Below are 24,083 nucleotides of genomic sequence, written 5' to 3'. Positions count from 1 at the left end.
TACAAAACAAACATTTTTGGTCCTACCAAGTTGTATACAAACTCCATCGTGAGGACATCATAGAGCAAGGGCATCAAACTCATTTTCATCATGAGCTACATCGCAGATACCAACGCCCTTGGAGGGCCGCTTCATGATAATACTACACAATTTCCATTTTTTTTGTATTAATGTAACGAGGATGTCATTGTGGCTTGTGCGGCCCTTTGAGACACTTGCGATTAAGGGCTATATAAATAAACTTTGATTGATTGACTGATTATTGCTGTTTACCAACAAACTAATAGAAAACATGCTTTGGAATCAAAAGTTAAAGTGACAACTTAATTTCAGCTAGTGTAGAATTTTTATAAGAAAAAGGGTTTGAATGACACAAAGGCAAGGAATGCAGTAGGAACGGGATTCAGAAGGCGCTATTTGTCGCAGTTTACTTGACACATGAAACGTGACAAATTGCGGGAGTGCGCTATCCACTTTAGCCGACATTCCAACTTTGACCACAGCGTCAGTTGCTATAGAGAGTGTTGAGTCCAACCATTAGGTGTAATTGTCAATATGCGAAAAACACAGTACTTCTTTATTCCAACAAATATAAAAAAAACATGCATTTAAGTTTTTACAAGTACCGGTATCTTACATTAAACAAACTGCCAAAACAGTAGCAAACGCCAAAACACAGCAAAAACATATTTACACCTCCGAGAATAGCGTGCTTGCGTTTCCTATAGAAACAAGTGTGCAATTGCAGTATTAAATATCTTCAAGCCTGAGGTGTAAAACCTTTGACAAACACCATACAAATATAGAACACTTTTTTGTCAAATACTGTATGAAATACAGGCACATCGACATGTAAACAGTAAAAGGGCGATTTTCAAGAGATGCATATGTTGGTGCAAAAACCTACAATTTGTCCATAAAAAAAAAACGTTATAGGTGAATAACTTAAGGAGCAGGTGGGAGGGATTTTACTCTATTTTTTAAATCCTCTAACGCATGGTCAGAGAAAAAAATATTTGTAAATAGTAGTCAAAGATCGTCAATTTAAGGACCTGCTGCAAAAATGCAGGTGAAAGCAGTTTTAAGTTTTGGTGACAGCTTTTTCTTCCCTTGAGTGTGTGTTGTGATGATTTGCTGTGTCGCCTGAGCGTCCATCTATCCAAACTCTCAGCTGGTTGTTGTAGTGCTTTGTTGCGGTGTCTCGTGATCTTCCTCATGAGCAGAATCACCTCTACTCTTTTCCTTCAAAGCCTGCTGTCGGCCATCGCGGTCCATGTCCTCCTTGACGCATGTCAACGTTTCCACTGGCAAGGGCTTCCAATAGTCGTAAAGCTGACACTGCAATGTAAGTAGGTGATTAAAAAAAAAATATATACATACATTTTATATATATATATATATATATATATATATATATATATATATATATATATACATACATACATACATACATACACACACACACATACATACATATACACATTTATATATACACACGTATATACAGTCGTGGTCAAAAGTTTACATACACTCGTAAAGAACATAATGTCATGGCTATCCTGAGTTTCCAATAATTTCTACAACTTTTATTTTTTTGTGATAGAGTGATTGGAGCACATGTTTGTCACAAAAACATTCATGAAGTTTGGTTCTTTTATGAATTTATTATGGGTCTACTGATAATGTGACCAAATCTGCTGGGTCAAAAGTATACATACAGCAACATACATGATCAATTTTGGTGATGTAGAAAAGTCACAATCAAATCAGCTTCATGGCATGGCCTCTTAACTTCATGTGAGTGATTATGATTGACGACACCTGTTGACTTCTTTGAGACCATTTAAATAGAGCTCATGTGATGCAGTCATTAGACTCGGTTACAAACCCGACAAGGAACTCAGCACAGATCTGAAAAAAACAAATCATTGACTTGAACAAGTCAGGAAAGTCACTTGGAGCCATTTCAAAGCAGCTTAAGGTCCCAAGAGCAACTGTGCAGAAAATTGGTCGTAAGTATAAAGTGCATGGTACAGTTTTGTCACTGGCACGATCAGGAAGAAAACGCAAGCTATCAACTGCTGCTGAGAGAAATTTGGTCAGGATGATCAAGAGTCAACGAAGAACCACCAAAAAGCAGGTCTGCAATGATTTGGAAGCTGCTGGAACACAGGTGTCAGTGTCCACAGTCAAGCGTGTTTTGCATCGCCACGGACTGACAGGCTACCATGAAAGAAGGAAGCCCTTGCTCCAGAAGCGACACCTTGAGGCTCGCCTAAAGATTTCTGCTGATCACATGGACAAAGATAAGACCTTCTGGAGGAAAGTTCTGTGGTCAGGTGAAACAAAAATGTATCTGTTTGGCCACAATACCCCGCAATATGTTTGGAGGAGAAAAGGTGAGACCTTTAATCCCAGAAACACCATCCCTACCGTCAAGTATGGTGGTAGTATTATGCTCTGGGCCTGTTTTGCTGCCAATGGAACTGGTGCTTTACAGAGAGTAAATGGGACAATGAACAAGGAGGATTACCTCCAAATTCTTCAGGACAACCTAAAATCATCAGCCTGGATGTTGGGTCTTGGGTGCAGTTGGGTGTTCCAACACAGGACAATGACCCCAAACACACGTCAGAAGTGGTAAAGGCATGGCTAAAATCAGGCTAGAGTTAAAATTTTGGAATGGCCTTCCCAAAGTCCTGACTTAAAACCCCATTGAGAACATGTGGACAATGCTGAAGAAACAAGTCCATGTCAGAAAAACAACACATTTAGCTGAATTGCACCAATTTTGTCAAGAGGAGTCGTCTAAAAATCAACCAGAAGCTTGTGGATGGCTACCAAAAGCACCTTATTGCAGTGAAACTTGCCAAGGGACATGTAACCAAATATTAAAATTGCTGTATGTATACTTTTGACCCAGCAGATTTGGTCACGTTTTCAGTAGACCCAATTCATAAAAGAACCAAACTTCATGAATGTTTTTTTGTGACAAATAAGTATGTGCTCCAACCAATCTATCACAAAAAAATAAGAGCTGTAGAAATTATTGGACAGCCATGACATTATGTTCTTTACAAGTGTATGTAAACTTACACACACACACACACACACACACACACACACACACACACACACACAGTGTGACAACTGTACATTGAGAGGTTTGGATTGCTGGAGGAGCATCTGCCACTTGGTGTAGATCCTGGTCAGCAGGTCCTTCACCTGCAATTATATTTTGTTATAGGCAGAGTATAATGAAACTATTTTGTCACATTTCACTTTTTATAATCTCAGGTAGTTTGAATAAGGTTTATCCAAATATTTGACCTTGCTCCTGTATAGACATTTCACACTCTCTCGGATATCACACTTGACATGTTTTTCGAGTTCAAAGCAGATCCCCAGCAGCTGGTCCTGAAAAAAGACACATAAGAGGCAAATAATGAGACACATTGGACAATGGATGCACATGTTCAATGTGTAGTGTACAATAGCTGTGTAATGAGTCATTTTAGTGGATAGTAAATATACACTGCCATACAAGCTGTACACTGACTAGGGATGGGTACCTTTTACATTTGAACCAATATGGTACCTGGGAATTGATAATGGTACCAATTTTCGGTACTTTTGGGTGTCCACGTGGTAATAAATGTTAATAGTTTGATAATATATTTATTTTAAATGTAACATTTAGCACTGCACTGACAACGATAATTGTGCTGTCAAGTTGTTAAATCTTGTTTTCTTACATTTGAGTCTCATTTGCAAGTATTAAATCATAGACTTTGAATGCAGTTGCAATTCCAAGACGTTAGGTGGCAGTAGTTTATAGACTATGGTGTGTTGTAGTAGGCAGGAAGTAGTCTTTTCCATTAAGTTGAATGTGGCAGTCTTGTCTTTTATTGCACCCTACAAAGTGTTTATACTATAAGTTTGGTACTTTTTACACACCAGCTGTTTAATTGTAACATGCATCTTAGTTGTAGTTTTGATTACCAAATCGCTAATGCGAAGCAGTAGGATTTATGCGGAATATTCAACGTAGATTAGCCTCAAACTAGCAAATTTTGAAAAGTGGACCCTTACTTTTGAGCGCTTTCTATCGGGTAGGCTTGCTTTGTTGGAATGGAAAATGCAGGCATGTGAAATGTTTGCGAAAACGTTAAAACATTAATTTTCGCGTCAAAGTATCACTTCTGTGTTTATTTTAAATATATGTATAAAAAAATAATCCAAACAAAATTTGTTCAACGCTCGCCTCAGCCGCAAGTACTCGCTGTTTTGCTTGCCTGAACGCCGCACTGAGTTGTAGGAAAGGGAAACGATCAGGAGTGCCGAAAAAGCTTGCTAGTTGGCACAGTTCGCATCTTCGAGCTAGCTTACTTGATGTCACAATCCGAACACTGTTGGGTCCAAACCAGTTGTAGTTCTAGAGTATTTATTATTAGCCACTGAGAATGTTTATTATTGTAAACAGAAGCCACAACACCAGAAGTATATAACCTGAAGCTTTGGGATAGAGTTCTCAAATGGGAAATGTTTTCAAAGTTCTTTGCATGCATGTTATAGAATTTTACATTACATTGTCAATGATAATAATGTTAGTAAATTATCTACAAAAAACAACAACTTGTGGTACATTACACGGGACACGTAGGTGTCAAGAAGACAGACAAAAAGTCAATAAATGACAATAAATCTAAAAGGTAAAATATAGTGTAGAAATGCACCAAATTGCAGGAGTCTTGATTTTCAAAATGTTCTTTCTGGGCTTCTGTGGCTGCACTTTGCGCCGATAAAAATGTTCTTCTTTTTTCCCATCGCATGTCTGAAAATATCAACATTACCTCGAGACAGCCCGCGACAACTACGCCAGTTTGCATTTGCATTTGAGCTGTGCCACCAGAATTGACGTCCCATGCAACAGAGGTATTGAAACATGCTTGATTTTACGTGAGTCGGTACCCGGTAGTACCGTGGCAATTTGGTCTGTCACTTTAAAAGCACTGAATTCAGTACCCTTACCTAACACTGACCACTTTAAAGTATATCCAAGTTGAGTTTCAATGGTAGTGCCTCATGAGTGAGGGGGTTACTGTAGGACATGTCATACCTTCTGATGAGCTGGGAATCATACCTTCTGATGAGCTGGGAAGATGTGAAAATTGGAGGCTTCATTTGTCAATGTCAGCAGGCTGTAGCAGAGGTAGTAGGCCTGCAAAACAAACATTTTCAATGACACTAAAGTTGACATTCATTGCCCCCGCGTAATGCAAGGTGTGCCCGCTGACTGCACACTCACCTGCTGATCCAGAGAAGACCAGCCATCCTTTTTAGGACTACTGTTGGAGGCGTTCAAGATGTCGCGAAGGAGGGAGGAGGGTTTCATAAGGGGTACATAGGGCCTGAGATCAGAGAGCTGTACGTAGAAGAGATTTACCACATTACTACAGACATCATACTTCCCTTTGAAAATATATTTAGAGAAATAGGAACCTGAATTTCTTCTGCTCTTGTAGGTTGGTACTGACAAGATCCATCTAAGACTTTTGAGATCATTGCGAGACTGAGATGCTGTCGTAGGAATCTACTAGAGAAAAATGTGGTTAGTGTACGGTCAATTTTCCCAATCAAACCCAACAAAGAGGCTTTCTTACTTTCCGCGAGTGCTGTCAGGTAGCAACTGAACCAGAAGGCACATGTTGTGGTGGTCGTCTGTCAGGTCAGTGAAGGCCTGGCAGATTCTGGGCAGCTGAACGACATTTCACACAAACATTAAGTAAATAGACACAAAATGACGACTGTATTTTGTAGTTTGGCTGCAAGCATTACGCCTTTCAACAACCAATCACTACAGTACAGTGGAACCTGGATTTACGAACCCTTCATTGTACAAAACTATTTGATTTACGAATCAGACCGAATGATATGCTTTGTTGTACAAATGTTTCATACAACCATTGTGCCTGCAGCGCAGTCATTTTGTTGCCCGGCAGCACATCCATTGTGTGCGGGCTGATCGCTCTCTGTTGCTCACTGCTCATTCCATCAGCACAGGGCTGCTGTTAGCTACCATGCTACTTTGAGTGTTTTATTAGCAATTTACAATATTTGAACAATTACAAACAATGTGTACTTTGAAACATTCGGGAAGAATCCACAGCGTTGTCGACACGGCCCTCCCCCACCTGTTGCAAGCAAAGAAGATTAAACGACAAGGTAAAGTGGATTTCTAATCATTGTAGTGACCTGAATGTTAAAATTAAAGAGTTTTGTGTTTTCAAATAGTGAGCGTTGGCAGGGCGTGGGTTGTTTAGTAGAAAGTTGGTCCATCACTCCCCTATGTATGTTTGTTTGATATGCAGACTGTATAGCACTTGGGTTAAAAAAAAACTATTACTAAAATATGGATTTTTGTCAAGGCTGCAACGCATTCATATTTAAAACATTTCTTGTGGAGAAATTTGCTTCAATATATGAACTTTTCTAGTTACAAACTGTGTTTAAGAACCAAGTAAATTCGTAAATTGCAGTTCCACTGTATACAAATCTTAGGCAACTAATCTAATGCATACAACTCACCATTGCATTCCAGTCCCTGATGTTGTTGACTATTTTAAACAGCACAGTGTAACTTTCCACACTCGGCAGGGAGATGAAGTGAGTATCCAGACTCACTCGAGCCACCATGGTCATCAGCAAGAGCAGCTCAAAGTCACTGTGCGCCTGAGGACACATGCTCATGCAGTAGGACAGGTACTGTGTACCAAGAACAAAGGAGAGAAACAAGCAGTCGGTTTACATGCTGATATCTCTTGCTAAAGTTTCTTTCTCCATGTAAATGATGCTTTCTGTTACTACCTTAAAGATGTTATTACAGTTGAGTTCAGGAAAGGTGTTCCCATCTCTACTGCTGGAGGGATCTTCACTTTGAATATAAACATCCTCCCTGTCAAAAAAAAAAAATACATTCAACAACAAGAATGACAAAGTAGTCTTATTTAAAAAACACTTACAACAAATCTCCCTCTGTAAATGTTGGCTGCAGGTTTTCCAACGGGAACAATTTCACAAACGCAACTCCCATGTTTAGCAGGACCAGCGTTACATCAGCCAAAGCAGGCACCCACACATTAAAGAGCTGGCTTCCGTTTTTCACTGATAAACGCAGCAAAAAAAAAAAAAAACATGACATGAGGAGATGACAACAAAATGCTGGGAAAAAAGTAAAGATACTCACCTTTGTTATATGCAGCTGAGCTTGCAATGTCACAGAGGGCCTGTAGCATCTTGTCAGATACCATCCCCTCAGAATGCACAGACATCATCTAAAAAATGTTTACAAATTATTGGAGTGTGTTCTACTACTAAAGTCATGCTATAGTAGGGGCATACCTTGAATAGGAACTTAGTAACTTGAGGTGGGCATGGTGAGTTATAACCATAAGCTTCTTGGAATAATCCTATATTCAGATGCAGTCTCATCTGAGCTGGGCTGGACCTGACACAAGTAGAGCAGAAACAACACAACAAACTAAAAGCATCTGGAACCGATGGGAGTAACAGTAAAACCCCTAAAGCAGAGGTCGTACAGCTCGGCGTTCAGTATAAGTTTTCTGGAATCTCTCTCTGAATCCAAACTACAAGAGTGTTGCTTTTTCACGCCACAATTTGTACATGGTTATGTCTTAAGGCTTCAATGGTAATGTTATTTTGTTTATTCTGGTGGTCTTTGAACGCACCATAGCTGCGCGAGCCAAAGCGAACGTGAACCTTGTACAGAACTTTCTCTGAGACTGCCAGAGCTGAAAGGGGAACTGCACTTTATTTTTCCCATCACCCACAATCCTTATGAGAGACAAGAAAACACACATATTTTCCGTTTCTGTGCATTCTAAATAGGAAACTACTGCTAGTAAGAAGCGGCAAACAATGCAGGTAAATGAGAAAGAGCACTTTCTTTGTTTTCTACCACAAATGGCAGACTTTGTGAGAGCCTTGGAGCGTTATCATGTAGTGCGAGGGATGTAATGGTATCAAAATCTCCCTGTACGATATCACGGTACTAAGGCCATGGTACAATATTATTGTGGTATATGTCCACAAAAAAGACTTAAAAAGGCCTTACTGTATACAATGAAATGGCAGGAATGTTTAGGATAAACACTTACTGTAATTGAACACAAACATAATGCTAAAATGTTATAATATTTATTACCGTACTACAAATATGTATCTTTAAGAGCAAATAATTCTGCAGGAACATCTACTGTTTCTAGCAAATATATTTAAAAAAAAATGTACAGTTGTCTAAAAGCAACAAGACTTCAGTGTCTTTCACCAATTATTTTCTGAGAAGTGTCCTCCACAGTTTGGAAAATACTGTTTCTCAGAAAAGTTAACTAACAATAAACTTAATATGTAAATACCTCACAAACTTATGTTTGGCTTTGCTGACTTCAAATGTATTTTCTGGGTGACAATTTATGAGGTGGCAACCTGTCCAGGGTGCAGCGTGATAGGCTCCCGTGACATCGAGAGAGGCAGCAGTAGAAAGTGGATGGATGGATTGAGGATATATCAAGTAGTTACCGTATTTAGTTTACTCCTATTTCCCGCAATGTAGTATTTTTGTCGATTTACCTCCGTGCTCTGCGACGTGACCGACTGGCTCTGTGTCGCCTTGGAAACTCAACAAGAAAGTGCCGGGCTTTGCATTACAAATGCAGACTTTCTTCCCTCCGCCAAAGGTTATATTTTTGTGAGGGTTTGGTAGCAACATAACTTACAAGTTAAGATAGATTTAGATAATGTTTTAATTATAACAATTCCTCTCAACTACTATGTACATACTCCACATCCTGCTTACGGCGTTCCACATTTCGCCACCTTGTTAGCCCTGTGCTGTGCAGAGGATTTTGGAAGATGTATTTTGGAGCCGGCAAATGCTAAAGCGTCAGAAAAAAATACACACCAAGTTTTCATTTGATAAAGTCACGCGTCACGGCATTATTTTTAAGACTTTGAAACTGCAATTCCGCATTATCTACAAAACCGTTACAACCCTATGTAGTACTACTGCTAAACCTTTGAAATAAGCGGGACAAAAGGATACCGACTGGTGGGATGGTTGTATCATTCAGCACTTGTTGTCTCCTTGAGCTGATAAATTAGGAATAATCTTAACTCCTCAGATAAAAAATGCTTCCAAGCGAAGTTGCCAGGTCTTATGCTGCATTCCATTTGTTGATAGCCATATAGTATCAAGTTGGTAGCTTATGAATTTTCAAAGTTGACCAACTTTTCGGCTTGGTGCCACAACATTGTAGTATACAGCTGAGATGCATGATTTTTACTGTAACATTAACTTTTACTAACTCAAAGGCAATAGAGCAGCAGTAGCTCAAGCTTATTCTTCATCATTTTAGGGCGGGTCACAACCAATGTTAGCTGATACCGAGCTAGTAGCTGGCTACTCTTAGTGCGCGAAGAAGCAGTGTGAGAAATGTGATGTGTTACAACGCAAAAAAAGTAGTTAATCTGTGTTAGCTCTTACAATAACAAGGTCGATGTAGCTTGGTTTAATATGCAGGTCATGCCATGTAACTGGGGCATTGTTGGTTGTTTTGGATGGTTTTGAGAGCGCTTTATAGGCAGACTAGATGAATCCCAATAACCTGCACATTCAGCCGCCTCGTACTAGCACATTTTTTTACTTTTTAAATCGTACATAAAAAGGGAAAGACGTGTGTTTCCTGTCTTATATAAAGATTGTGGATAATGGAAAAAAATGCAGTTCCCTTTTAAACAATGTATCTTTAAATGGACTGTACTTATTATCATTTAGTAGGGGTGAACATCATGTTGTACTTAAAAAAATAAAATAAAAGTATGTGCGAAAAATACCTACGGCTTAAAACTGGATTGTGTTGTAATTGAACAATGGCAGCAAAACTTCCCTGTGTCAAAAATAGTCTTTTTTGTACTGAAAGGTTTTCGCCTTTCTTGAACCAAACCTCCGTAAAAAGAAGTGATCTACTGTATTCTCACACACAAACAAGGCTCACCAAAGGAGTGTTTTCTGTGCTGCACTTTGCGGTTTGACCATGCATTCTCTAAGCTGAAGAGAATCCTGACTGAAAAGCTGCCCAAATTTCTCCAGGTCAAACACGACCTCGCCCGGGGGCACTTCCCTGAATGCACAGGAGGCCAATGAGAAGCGCTGCAATAATTTCCTGAAAAAGAAACAAAACAAAATGAGTGTGTTCCGGTAATAAGATATAATGTATCCATAGCCTCAGATACAAGTCGTCATATTAGATCCTGTAATAAAAAGGTACCTTAGCTTTTCACACAGAACCCAGTGAAGGTGGGTTCAGGTGACATTCCGTAGCATCGGAATCAGACCATTAGATGCGTAACGTCCGTTTCTAATGTGACTGTCATTTACACGGCTTTTGTCCCAGGCTCAGACTAGAATTTTAGCGTAATTGTGACTTACTGTTCTTCACTAGAGATGCCCTCCTCATGGTTGTCTTCATCCTCATTTTCCACTATTCGCAACAGCTCTTCATCACACGCAGTACGAAGCTGTGCCTCGTTCTCTTTTGCCCTGTACAAACAAAACTGGTAAGCTCAAACTTTTCTCTAATAATGTAGTAAAATCTTCCTTTTCAGTGGTCCTTTACTTTTTGTGGGTGTGGATTTCTTTCAGCATCTGGTCAAGGCTGTTCCTGTAGGAGCTGCTTCTTATTCTGGCGATTGGCTGCTGCTGAAGTAAAACACATGCATACACTCCATAGACTGGTTGGGTTCAAGAGCAACATTGTGAGGGGGAAAAAAAAGGATCTTACAACTTTTAACGGACTGCTGGTACAACTTGGTGTGCTGGGCTCTGAAAAGGCAGATTTTTCTGGTGTATTCGGAAGCTTCGGAATGTGGTTCATGATCTCCTGCAAGGAGATCAGTTGATCGTCGCTGCTGTCGGAGGTCTGGCTTGAATCCAAATCTAAAGTTAGTCCCAGCCCAAAGTCTAGGTCCTCATCTAAAGGATCCACAGCTTTATTCGGCTTTTGTCTGTGAAGTCCACTTGGCAGCCTCTTGATTGGAGACTGGGAACAACTTGAAGGTTGCTTGTGATCCCCATCAATGGTCTTGCTGTTTGGGACAGATTTGTTTTTCTCTTCCAATTTGTGTGTTTGTGAATGACACCCATTTAAGGGGACAGGACAGTCGGGTTTAGATTCTTTAGAGGAAATGCACACTATGTTTTCTACTTGCATCCTTGTTAATGACACAAACGACATAGACATGTCAGAGTGGTTTGCTGATGACATGCAGATGTTTGCAGAACAAGTAAGTTCTAAGTCTTCGTCCTTAAGAGAAGACTTTGCAGAGCTATGGACACTGGAGTTGTGTCTTTTTTTTGTGGTGGCTGACATTAAATCTAACTTGGTCTTGTGTGTCTTGTGCACAGGGCTGAGAATGGCATCGGGGGTGAACAGGTCATTTATACCTTCAGAAACAGCGATAGTTTTTCGGCGAAGGGGTTTTTTCCGTTGTATTGCCGGAACGCTCAAAGACGCCCCGTTTACCTTTGATTCATGAGTAACATTGAGAGGCTTTTTGGGCTCCTCCGTCTGCTTTAATGTGCTGGGAGTCTGGACTAAAGAAGAACTCTGATGTCTATGTTGAAATAAGGGGCTGCTTAAGTGGGGATGAAAGGAGTTGGTCGTGGGCTTTTGGGGAACTTCAGTGCTTGATCTTCGCCTTTTGTCATATTCTTGTCTTCTTTTAGGCACTGTTTCTACATTTGGCTTTGAAAAGGATTGTAAATGTACAATGTTATTGTCTATTAATTGCATTTGGAGCTGCTTTGCCCCTGATGGCGAATGTCTCGTCACAAAAGGTTTGGCTGAAGGGGAAGTGCAGGACAACTGCTTAAATGTGGATGACGAATCCACACTTGTTGACTGGCCACTGGTGGGTTTATCTGGAATTTTATGCAGCAACAATGATACCTGTGATGTTTTATGAGGGCTATTGAGCACTGGATTTGGAGGTTGGATTTGGATAGGTCGGGCAAGCCGAAGACAAAGCTTCTTGGTTCTGCTGTCATTGTCCTCGCTCTCCCTGTGCCTCTTCTGAGAGGAGCTCACTACTGAAGACAGACAAATACACATTAGACAAATGTAAGACATTGGTTATGGTTATAGTATTAGTTTATTTCCAACATGCATACAGTTACAATGTGGTACATCACATATTTACAGTTTCACATTTCCACATGTCCGAAAGGGAACAGGAAGTAGCAGAGCTAATTTAATCATTCCCTTTTTCCGATTCATGGCAATTGCTAACACATTTGTTCACTTCCTGAACTCAATTAGTAACACTAAGAACTGAATATATAATCTATAAAGTTCGCATGAATAAATAGTTAATAGGTTGCTGAATATGTGATAGATGCTGATGCTGCTTTAAATCTAATATTTTCGCATAAGATTTGAGCCACATCAGGACATAGTCTGTATTTGTTTTGTGTGTGAGTGAGCTCGACTTTAAGACCATATTGAAAATAATTTAAGACCATTTCACATCCATCCATCCATCCATTCATTCATTTTCTACCGCTTGTCCCGTTCGGGGTTGCGGGGTGTGCTGGAGCCTATCTCAGCTGCATTCGGGCGGAAGGCGGTGTACACCCTGGACAAGTCACCACCTCATCGCAGGGCCAACAAAGATAGACAGACAACATTCACACTCACATTCACACACTAGGGCCAATTTAGTGTTGCCAATCAACCTATCCCCAGGTGCATGTCACGGACAAAAAAGTTCAAAGACAAAGGAAAATCACGGTCGAAAGAAATGTAAGTATATGAAATCTTTCATATTGCAAAACAAAATGCTTAAACTAAATATACTAGAAAACTCTCTACTGTAAACTAATTGGAAAAAAATATTAGCAAACATAACAGTAATTTTTCAGATTTGCAGTAGAACTGTTTCTTTTGAAAAGGGTGCAGTGTGCTATCAATATGTCAAGTGTTTTCATGTAACAACAACCAGAACTTCAGCAATGGTAGAGGAAAGCACAATATATTGTCTGTGAAATGGACTAGTAACCATTTAGCTTTGCTTTAGCAGAGAGGCTAACTTTTGCAGTGTTTTTGCGGCTGTCAGAATTGTACTACTACTGTATCTGCACAAAGTTGTGAAAAACTTTGTGCAGACAGAGTGTCTAAAAAGAAAGGCAAATGTGGCTTGCAAGCCTCAAACATACCTGGCGAGTTCTTAAAGGGGAAATGCACTTTTTTTTTTTTTTCCTATCGTTCACAATCATTATGAAAGATATGACGACGGATTAATATTTTTTTAAATGCATTTTAAATTTCAAATAAACGTAAATAAAAATCAGCTTAAAGCAAAACCAATGGGAGCGCCACTATTTCGCCCATAAAATCCGATAAATAACCATTGAAAAAGCACTAACAATACTCCATTTACATTTCATAACTTGAATATTAACCAAGTATGAGTGATATTGTTATTATACGCACTAACAGAGACAAATTATTTATAGCGGCGACGTGACCACTTCCTGTGTGCCGACGTTTACATTATCGAGTGGTCTGCTGCTTTTTCGCTTCCCTCCTTTCTGTAAGATTATTGTCGATCATAAATGATGCCTGTCACCTGGATAGAAGGTGGCTGGTGATATAATCGGACAAGTTGGTCCACTTTGACGGCCATTTAGGACCTGGAACTGGAGACGACGACACAAAAAGCGCTTGTTTCCCTCCGCCCTGTTTCTTTGCAAGGATTATGAGACACTTTTCATCTAATTGGCATTGGGGGTTAAATCACCAAAAATGATTTCCGGGCGCGGTCACCGCTGCTGACCACTGCTCCCCTCACCTCCCAGGGGGTGATCAAGGGTGATGGGTCAAATGCAGAGAATAATTTCGCCACACCTTGTGTGTGTGTGTGACAATCATTGGTACTTTAACTTTAAAATGGAAATGTACAAACATCCCAGCAGTCAGCATCTATAATGACAGCAGACCTTGTAAAGTAAGTGATGTTTTATTATGTTTGTTGGCTGTCATAAAGGCTGCAGTGAGTAATAATCAATCAGTAAAGAAAAGAAAAAAAGCAAACATTGTGATGCATTTTTTAAAATTAATGTGCCGCATATGCTCAAAATGATCAATATACGTTAATATTATAAATGATAAATGGGTTGTACTTGTATAGCGCTTTTCTACCTTCAAGGTACTCAAAGCGCTTTGACACTACTTCCACATTTACCCATTCACACACACATTCACACACTGATGGAGGGAGCTGCCATGCAAGGCGCTAACCAGCACCCATCAGGAGCAAGGGTGAAGTGTCTTGCTCAGGACACAACGGACATGACGAGGTTGGTACTAGGTGGGGATTGAACCAGGGACCCTCGGGTCGCGCACGGCCATTCTTCCACTGCGCCACGCTAAATTATATTATAAATGTGCCTGTTACTACATTACATATAAACTTACATCATGTATATAAAACCCTAAAGGAGGTATTTGGATGTTTTTCGGGGCTCTATAGGCAGAATTGAACAACTACTATAAGCTCCATTGTAAGCAGACTTTTGATCTACGGTAATTTAATATTTAGAATGCATTAAAAAACACATCTGTTATGTCTTTTAATAATGATTGTAAACAATAGGCAAAATTCCAAAAAAAGTGCCGTTCCCCTTTAAGGTTTATTGAAGCCAATACTGCAAAGTTTGTCCAAAGCACTTTGCAACAGAAAGCAGCAGTAAAACAAACTTATTCCAGCATTTAAAACAGAAGCATTCAGCTAAGGGGGAGAAATGACTGCCAACAAACTCCTGCTAAGAAGCAGCTTACTGTGGTGCAATCATTTACCTGTAAGTTGTACTATTGTTTGAAGCTAGAGATAATGAACATTGTCATTGTGTATTTTTCATTGAGATTCATTAATGACAGAATGTATTTTTCATGTAAAATAGTGCATGCAGCTTTCAATGTAAACAAGTTTGTCTGTTTGATATAATTGTCCACCTACCTAGCAGTCAAACTAAATCTATGTATATGACGATAACAGATTAGGTAGTGTAGTAAATTAATATTACCTGGAATGGATTTTTCACTTGAAGGCATTTGCATACGTTGGTCCTAAAAAAGGGAAATAAATGAAGTCTCCTTGCAACAATATATTACTACACTTGTTTTATCAAAAACTCTTACCTTGTTTGACGGTGGTCTATATTCCGTGCTACTTCTTGTCATGGACTTATGATCTTTCCTAGAGTCGAAGGATGTAACGCGGACGCTTGAATCTTTCTCTGGCTGAAGTAATTTAACAAGGGAAGTATTCAGACGGCCATCATGTTTGTTAGCAACATGAGTAGACCCCATAGATTGACAGCAATGCAGAGGAGCCGGTTTGTCCCCTGAATGCCACTTGGCCAAATTATTATGTCCTTCCTTGCGTGACCCAGATGAATTAACTTTTGCTGCAAGATGATAGGACGGCTGGCAAGGTGAATCCGTTCTGTTGCGTTGGCAATCTGGGCTAAATTGCGACAACATTCTCCTTGGCGGCGCTACGAGGCGGTTAGCGATCTGAGAGGGTTTCATTGGAGTCTCTGAAAGAAAATATGGGGAAATTGTATAGTTGGTGGTGTTAAAAAGTGCAAAGTCATTCATAAAAAAAACATACAATTTAGATACAGTGGAAGCTCAAAATGTACTTAAAATAATATAATTGTATTACAAACCCTGCCTTTGTAACCGTTTTATAAATAGGCTGCATTTTGGATACCTTTGAGTTACATTAAATGTGAGATCAAAAATGGAATTTAATGGTTTCAATTTGTTTTACATTTGTGTAGCTTTGCTTATTTAAATAAACATGTTTAATTTCTAATTAAAACATGTTATATATCCCCTGACAAATTGCAAGCTTATATTTAAAAACAATTTTTTGGTGCCCAAAGATTCACAGCTCTAGAAATAGTAGTAGTAGTAGTTGTTGTTGAAGGGAATAGCAAACGTTGTAATGCGCTCTGTAAAAATAATGCTTAAAATGACCAAAACACGTAAACATAACATGTTATTATGTGTCTGTTACTACATTATATATACTTACAGCATGTATTTAAAACTTGAGGTTTTTGGAGCGCTTTATTGGCAGGATTGAATCCCCATTACCTGCATTGTTAACCACCTCTTGCTAGCATTTATTCACAAATTAGAATGCATTGAAAGAGAAAAACGTTTGTGCTTGTCTCACACAGGGATTTTGAATGATACGTAAAATAAAAAAAATTCAAAGAGTTCTCTGTTAAACTTCCTCCATAGTGCAATTTAAAATCAGAAAGGAATTCATTGCAAGTGAAAGTGTAATTGTATTGCAACATTCCTTCACTGCAAATTGCATTCAGGTATTGTTTCTTTAAGTACAAAACAATAAAAGTAAATATATACGCTATTTTTCTGGGAGTGTTATTTTGGTTAGTGCAGTCAGGAGAGGATGTAAGACACAGCAATTTTAGTGTGAAAAGTAGAAGTGTGCACTTGGTTTTTCTGGTGCATTTGACAGTGGTCCGTGTGGGAGATTAAATTGTAAACTAAAGTACCTGCCGTCCTCTCTTCAGCGGTGATCTTGTAAAACTCATTGTTATCGATTGTATTTGTAACTAACAGTTTCAGTCAGATCCACAGTGTATATGTTTCTTTGACTTTTTATTCATAGCTGTATGTAGAAGTGTCTGGTTGCACCAGCACTGCTCTTTTATTGTCTTTAATGTCCTTTGATGTTGCAGGATGTGTGCTATGGCTATCAGTAGTTTTTTCCCTTGGATTCAGTCTGGTGGCATTGCATCATTTTGCACGGCACACCAAACAATATCTCACGACGCACCAGAGTGCCGCGGCACAGTGGTTGAAAAACACTGCTCTAACAAACACATTTTACACATAAAATAGGCTATTTTCAAGTAGAAATACATCATGTCTGTGTACAATATCATCACAAATGGCAATCATATGATTATTGTCATTTTAAAAAAATTGTATTTAGCCTTTATTTAACCAGGTAAAAATCCCATTGAGATCAAAGATCTCTTTTCCAAGGGAGACCTGGCCAAGAGGGCAGCAGCAAGGTTACATTAAAAACAGTAAACAACACATAAAACATCAAATTTACAACATTAAAACTTGCTCACATGACACGTGCATACAGACCAGGTAGACTGCAGTCCTTTCACAGAAGCTTTAAACTAATTTAATGTAACAAAGGTTTGAAGTTGAATATTCGATTGGAGGTTATTCCAAGCCTTCGGTGCTGTAAACCTAAATGCTTTCTTGCGCAGTTCAGTTCTTACTTTGGGGACGACAAATTGCAGAACATTCATTGAACGAAGATTGTGACTTCCTTGTTTCTTTGTTAAAAGACAAGACAGATAAGATGGTGTGATACCCAGAATGGTTTTGTAGATGAAAACATACCAATAATTGAGGCGTCGAGCACATAAAGATGTCCGGTTAACCATTGAGTATAACACACAATGGTGAGTAAGGGGAGCGCAGTTGGTGATGAATCTCAGTGCCCCGTGGTACACACTATCCAGCTTGTGGAGACAACCAGCAGTAGCATTCATGTACAACACATTTCTATAGTCAATAACAGGTAAAAAGGTTGTTTCCACCAATTTCTGTTTCACAGTAAAAGAAAAGGAAGACTTGTTTCTATAATAAAATCCTAGTAAAAGTTTCAGGTTTTTTTTACAAGATACTGAAAGTGCTCCTTAAAACTCAAGTGGTCATCAATTAAAAATCCTAAATATTTAAAAGCAGATACTAACAATTTGTTGCCCATTTCTTGTTAAAATGTTCTCACTTACAGTTTTTGATGTGGTAAAGAACATACACTTTGTTTTCTCTGCATTTAAAACCAGTTGAAGATAGCAAAGTTGTTCTTGTACTCTGTCAAATGCATATTGTAGATATTTAAAGGCCTCAGCAGGAGTGGGTGCTGTGCAGTATATGACAGTATCATGAGCATAGAAATGGAAAGTTGAGTTCGGAATATTCTGTCCAAGATTATTTATGTAAATAGTGAATAATAAGGGGCCCAACACAGAACCTTGAGGGACACCCTTTTTCACTTGCAGTACGTCCAAGGAGGAACCTTCTATCTGAACAGCCTGAGTTCTACTTGTGAGGTAATTTGCAAATCATCCAACTGCTTGCTGAGAAAAACCAATAGCTGAAAGACGTTTGATTAAAATTACATGATCAATAGTATCAAATGCCTTTGAAAAGTTAATAAAGAGGCCAAGACAGCGCTGCTTCTTGTCAAGAGCTTCAGTTACATCATTTATAAACTTCATAGCAGCAGTAACAGTACTGTGATTTTTGCGAAAACCTGACTGAAATGGTGACAGAATAAAGTTGGTGTCCAAAAAGTCTTTTATCTGTTCACTGATAAGGGATTCAAGCACTTTTGCCAGAACAGAGAGTTTAGAGATCGGTCTGTAATTATTTTGATTACTAGGGTCACCTCCTTTTAATAGGGGAATTACAAGGGCAGATTTCCAATCCAAGGGGATTTCATTTGAAATTAGAGTAAGGTTAAATATGTGAGTCAGTGGTTCAGCTATAATTTCAGCTGTCAACTTTAAAAAGAGCGTCTCCAACTTATCTGAGCCAACTGGCTTTCTAGGTTTAAGTTGTTTTAGAGCCCTCATGACCTCTGTTGTGGTAAAGGGCGTAAAGTTAAAAACCTGGGTATTTTCAACGGTTCTTTGCGGAGTTAGCGGAACTTCAGTAGAGTTGTCAGAATTGTAGAGAAAACCAGAGGAAATAAAATGATTATTAAAATGGCTAATTTCTCTTCTGTCACTTACTCTGACACCATCAACAAGTATACTAGGTGGGAGATTGACTGAATTACAGCAGGCGGACAAAGATTTGATGATTTTCCAAAACTTCTTTGGGTGTTTGAGGTTTTCAGTTGTGGAGAAATAAAGTACTATCAGAAAACAAAGACTAAAACCAACTACAACCAACTCTAGCAATGGTTATACTGGTGAAAATAAGTAGAGCATGCTTAGCAGCCTACTGTACACCCAAAACTAAAGAGAAGATATTTTACCAAGGTATGCCTACAGGCTACTGTTTGAAATGTTTTATTGGTTTGCAAACAATATTTTTTTGACCAGTTAGGTAGAATTGCATCATTTCCCACAGCACACCAAACAATATCTCGCGGCACGGTGGTTGAAAAACACTTATTTATTATATTTCTCTCCTGGTCCATATTTTCCATAGGTCATAAAAAATATCAGTCGTTATCTATATCGACCATCACAGAAAAACTTATATTCTGATACAGTTTACAGCCATATCGCCCAGCCCGTACTCTATACTGCACCTTGGTACTCCCGTACCTTACATACTGTGTTGAAGTATGGGGGAATACTTACCACAACACAATTCATCCTCTGATCATATTACAGAAAAGAGCAGTGCGGATCATTCACAACGTTGGTTATTTAGAACATACTCATAATCTGTTTATGCAATCAAAGTTGCTTAAATTTGATGACCTTGTTAAATATAATACATTAATAATCTCATATTGATTGATTGATTGAGACTTTTATTAGTAGGTTGCACAGTCAAGTACATATTCCGTACAATTGACCACTAAATGGTAACACCCGAATAAGTTTTTCCAACTTGTTTAAGTCGGGGTCCACTTAAATTGATTCATGATACAGATATATACTATCATATATACTATCATCATAATACAGTCATCACACAAGATAATCATCAGGGTGTATACATTGAATTATTTACATTATTTACAATTCGGGGTGTGGAGGGGGGGTTAGGTTTGGTTGTTATCATCAGTCATCAACAATTGAGAACAGAGAAATGGATATTTAAACAGTGTAGGTCTGACTTGGTAGGATATGTACAGCAAGTAGTGGACATAGAGAGAGGGAGAGAGATCAGAAGGTATAAGGAAAATATATGCATTTGATTGTTTACATTTGATTATTAACAACAATCCGGGGAGGGTGTTAGTTTAGGGTTGAAGTTGCCTGGAGGTGTACTTTTAGTGTGGTTTTGAAGGAGGATAACGATGCCCTTTCTTTTATACCTGTTGGGAGCGCATTCCACATTGATGTGGCATAGAAAGAGAATGAGTTAAGACCTTTGTTAGATCGGAATCTGGGTTTAACGTGGTTAGTGGAGCTCCCCCTGGTGTTGTGGTTATGGCGGTTAAGGAAGTAGTTTGACATGTACTTCGGTATCAGGGAGGTGTGGCGGATTTTATAGACTAGGCTAAGTGCAAGTTGTTTTACTCTGTCCTCCACCCTGAGCCAGCCCACTTTGGAGAAGTGGGTAGGAGTGAGGTGGGATCTGGGGTGGAGGTCTAGAAGTAATCTGACTAGCTTGTTCTGGGATGTTTGGAGTCTAGATTTGAGGGTTTTGGAGGTGCTAGGGTACCAGGAGGTGCATGCGTAATCGAAAAAGGGTTGAACGAGAGTTCCCGCCAGAATCTTCATGGTGCTTTTGTTGACCAGAGAGGAGATTCTATAGAGAAATCTCATTCGACTGTTGACCTTTTTGATTACCTTGGTTGCCATTTTATCACAGGAAAGATTAGCCTCTAGAATGGAACCTAGGAAGGTGACCTCATCCTTCCTGGTGACAACAATGTCACCCACTTTTATAGTGAAGTCATTGACTTTCTTAAGGTTTATGTGGGACCCAAACAGGATGGATTCTGTTTTACCCAAGTGTATGGATAGCTTGCATTTAACAAATTAGTGACGCCTAATCTACAAAGTTTTTTTATAAACCGAGTGCAGGCTCATAACTTGAGAGGCTTTGGAAATCTCTTATTGCCGAGAGCTCAAACCACTCGTAAACGTTTTTGTGAGTCTGTATGCAGAGTAAAACTATGGAACAAACTGGACTTACAACACAAACAATGCCAAATTATTAATCGATATAAACTATTGGTTCAAATATAGAGATGACGGTCTTTAATTTGACCTACTGCTATACTCTGTCTCAAAGTGTTAACATGTGCTCAATGTTTCCTTACCATTATTGCTATGTTGTCTATTACCATTGTTGGTATATTCATTATTCCTACATTGTTGATACAAATTATTGTTACAGTGTAATAATTATTGTTACCTGTGGTAATGCCACTATGATACAACATCTGTATTATAATGCTTGAACAAAGTAAGAGTGAAACTCATGTGAATAATCACTGAATTAAGAACTGGGAGTGGGATTAAAGGCCTACTGAAATGCGATTTTCTTATTTAAACGGGGCTAGCAGGTCCATTCTATGTGTTATACTTGATCATTTCGCGATATTGCCATAATTTTGCTGAAAGAATTTAGTAGAGAACATCGACGATAAAGTTTGCAACTTTTGGTCGCTGATAAAAAAGCCTTGCCTGTACCGGAAGTAGCAGACATGATATGCGCGTGACGTCACAGGTTGTGGAGCTCCTCACATCTGCACATTGTTTACAATCATGGCCACCAGCAGCGAGAGCGATTCGGACCGAGAAAGCGACGATTTCCTCATTAATTTGAGAGAGGATGAAAGATTTGTGGATTACGAAAGTGAGAGTGAAGGACTAGAGGGCAGTGGGAGCGATTCAGATAGGGAAGATGCTGTGAGAGGCGGGTGGGACCTGATATTCAGCTGAGAATGACTAAAGGGGCGGCATGGCGTAGTGGGTAGAGCAACCGTGCCAAAACCTGAGGGTTGCAGGTTCGCTCCCCGCCTCTTACCATCCAAAAATCCTTGCCGTTGTGTCCTTGGGTGGGACACTTCACCCTTTGCCCCCGGTGCCACTCACACCGGTGAATTGAATGATGAATGATAGGTGGTGGTCGGAGGGGCCGTTGGCGCAAATTGCAGCCACGCTTCCGTCAGTCTACCCCAGGGCAGCTGTGGCTATGAAAGTAGCTTACCACCACCAGGTGTGAATGAATGATGGGTTCTACATGTAAAGCGACTTTGGGTACTTAGAAAAGCACTATATAAATCCCAGTTATTATTATTAAAACAGTAAATAAACACAAGACATATATATACTCTATTAGCCACAACACAACCAGGCTTATATTTAATATTCCACAAATTAATCCCGCATAACAAACACCTCCCCCCTACCGTCCATATAACCCGCTAATACAACTCAAACACCTGCACAACATACTCAATCCCACAGCCCAAAGTACCGTTCACCTCCCCAAAGTTCATACAGCACATATATTTCCCCAAAGTCCCCAAAGTTACGTACGTGACATGCACATAGCGGCACGCACGTACGGGCAAGCGATCAAATGTTTGGAACCCGCAGCTGCATGCGTACTCACGGTACCGTGTCTGCGTATCCAACTCAAAGGCTTTCTGGTAAGAGTCTCGTTGTCCCAGTTCTCCACAGGCCAATGGTAAAGCTTAACTGTCATCTTTCGGGAATGTAAACAATGAAACACCGGCTGTGTTATCCGGCACAACAGTCAGGGGGTGCGTTATCCGGCACAACACCTGTCGCAATACACCGCTTCCCACCTACAGCTTTCTTCTTTGCTGTCTCCATTGTTCATTGAACAAATTGCAAAAGATTCACCAACACAGATGTCCAGAATACTGTGGAATTTTGCAATGAAAACAGACGACTTAATAGCTGGCCACCATGCTGTCCCAAAATGTCCTCTACAATCCGTGATGTCACGCGCAGGCGTCATCATATCGAGACGTTTTCAGCAGGATATTCCGCGCAAAATTTAAAATTGCACTTTAGTAAGCTAACCCGGGCGTATTGGCATGTGTTGCAATGTTAAGATTTCATCATTGATATATAAACTATCAGACTGCGTGGTCGGTAGTAGTGGGTTTCAGTAGGCCTTTAAGTACGTTATCTTCTTCCCACTCCCTTTCAGGCAAAACTGGACAATCATGCATTACATACTATACATTACCTTTTGCACTATATTAATTTATATCATTATGTGTTGTCAACTTTGTACTTTTTTATGTCATTGCCTGAAATAAATAAATAAATAAATGGGAAAAAAAAGAAAAATTACATACCTTTAATCTTCGGGGAATAGTATGTTGCATTCTTAAGTGTCCTGCAAAAGACAATTAGTCAATATCAGCATTACAACCACGAAAGACTGAGGGAAAACATGTTGCAGTGATACACTCAGCACTAATAGTAAATCTCACATAGCCGACACACCTTGAACGCTTCTAAGCTTGCAGCAAGCGGCCAATGAGGTGAAGACACCTGCTCCAAGCAATGCTGACATAATGTGCAACTATTGTTACACCAACATGCTGCAGTAAAATGCTTTATTTTGACATATTCTTAAAAAACAACAACACTGTAGTGTTTTAAGGAAGCACAAAGACTACGTGAATGTCCGTGCACGAAATAATCTACCTCGAAAGGGACAAGCGGTAGAAATTGACTGAATGAATGGACGCATTTAACTTTATATTGCTATACAGATCAAACAACGTCAAGTTAGACAAAGATAAACAACGTCAGTGACTTCATCTCCTTTTTTGCATACTGTCCTACGTAGGACCGGAAGTGCACCGTTCAGCTAGCATTAGCCGTTAAACGCTTTCACAGTATTTTAGCCATGTAAAAAAAAAAAAAAGGCTTCTTACCGTGTATCCCCATGATTTTCACCTCCATTTTTCATGTTGGTGCTACACAAAGTAGATGTTTATTATTGCCTGCCATCAACCGCCACCGCGTTCCTACGCTCAAATGATAGCCCGCCCGAGGAAGGCAGCTGCTGATTGTTGGCCCGAACTGCATCATGGGTATTTGAGTCTTCTTCCGAACGTTGCCAGATGGGAAATGACACATTATTGGACTACAACCTTACAATTATCGTATTTTGAGGAAAATTATTGACCTTGTTTAGGAACATGATCTAATAATAATGGTCAGGTTTTAGTGGGCAAAATGAAACCCACAT

General features: G+C 39.4%; 1 protein-coding gene across 4 annotated transcripts; it reads right to left on the bottom strand.

Annotated features, from left to right (window-relative positions):
* Positions 1-556: 556 nt before the first annotated feature.
* On the bottom strand, positions 557-23,927 carry slf2 (SMC5-SMC6 complex localization factor 2). Of its 4 annotated transcripts, none has more exons than XM_061949892.1 (20): positions 23,767-23,927; positions 23,179-23,219; positions 15,276-15,676; positions 15,161-15,203; positions 10,860-12,166; positions 10,695-10,777; positions 10,508-10,618; positions 10,074-10,241; positions 7,402-7,507; positions 7,247-7,334; positions 7,023-7,164; positions 6,868-6,955; positions 6,589-6,765; positions 5,664-5,758; positions 5,503-5,596; positions 5,309-5,425; positions 5,144-5,221; positions 3,331-3,417; positions 3,157-3,225; positions 557-1,338 (listed from the first exon to the last, which is right to left on the bottom strand). In XM_061949892.1, the coding sequence occupies exons 1-20, from the start codon at positions 23,799-23,801 to the stop codon at positions 1,168-1,170; spliced, it is 3,501 nt and encodes a 1,166-aa protein (XP_061805876.1). In that variant the 5' UTR covers positions 23,802-23,927; the 3' UTR covers positions 557-1,167. The 4 variants fall into 4 exon arrangements, with proteins under 4 accessions (XP_061805876.1, XP_061805953.1, XP_061806009.1 ...); XM_061949969.1 differs by having other exon boundaries at positions 5,503-5,593; XM_061950025.1 differs by having other exon boundaries at positions 10,695-10,774.
* Between the last annotated feature and the right edge of the window lie 156 nt (positions 23,928-24,083).

Source organism: Nerophis lumbriciformis, linkage group LG02 (genome assembly GCF_033978685.3).
Source record: "Nerophis lumbriciformis linkage group LG02, RoL_Nlum_v2.1, whole genome shotgun sequence".
Classification (NCBI taxonomy): Eukaryota; Metazoa; Chordata; class Actinopteri; order Syngnathiformes; family Syngnathidae; genus Nerophis; species Nerophis lumbriciformis.
The sequence above is the reverse complement of the archived record's forward strand: the minus strand, read 5'-3'. Positions and strand labels throughout refer to the sequence as shown.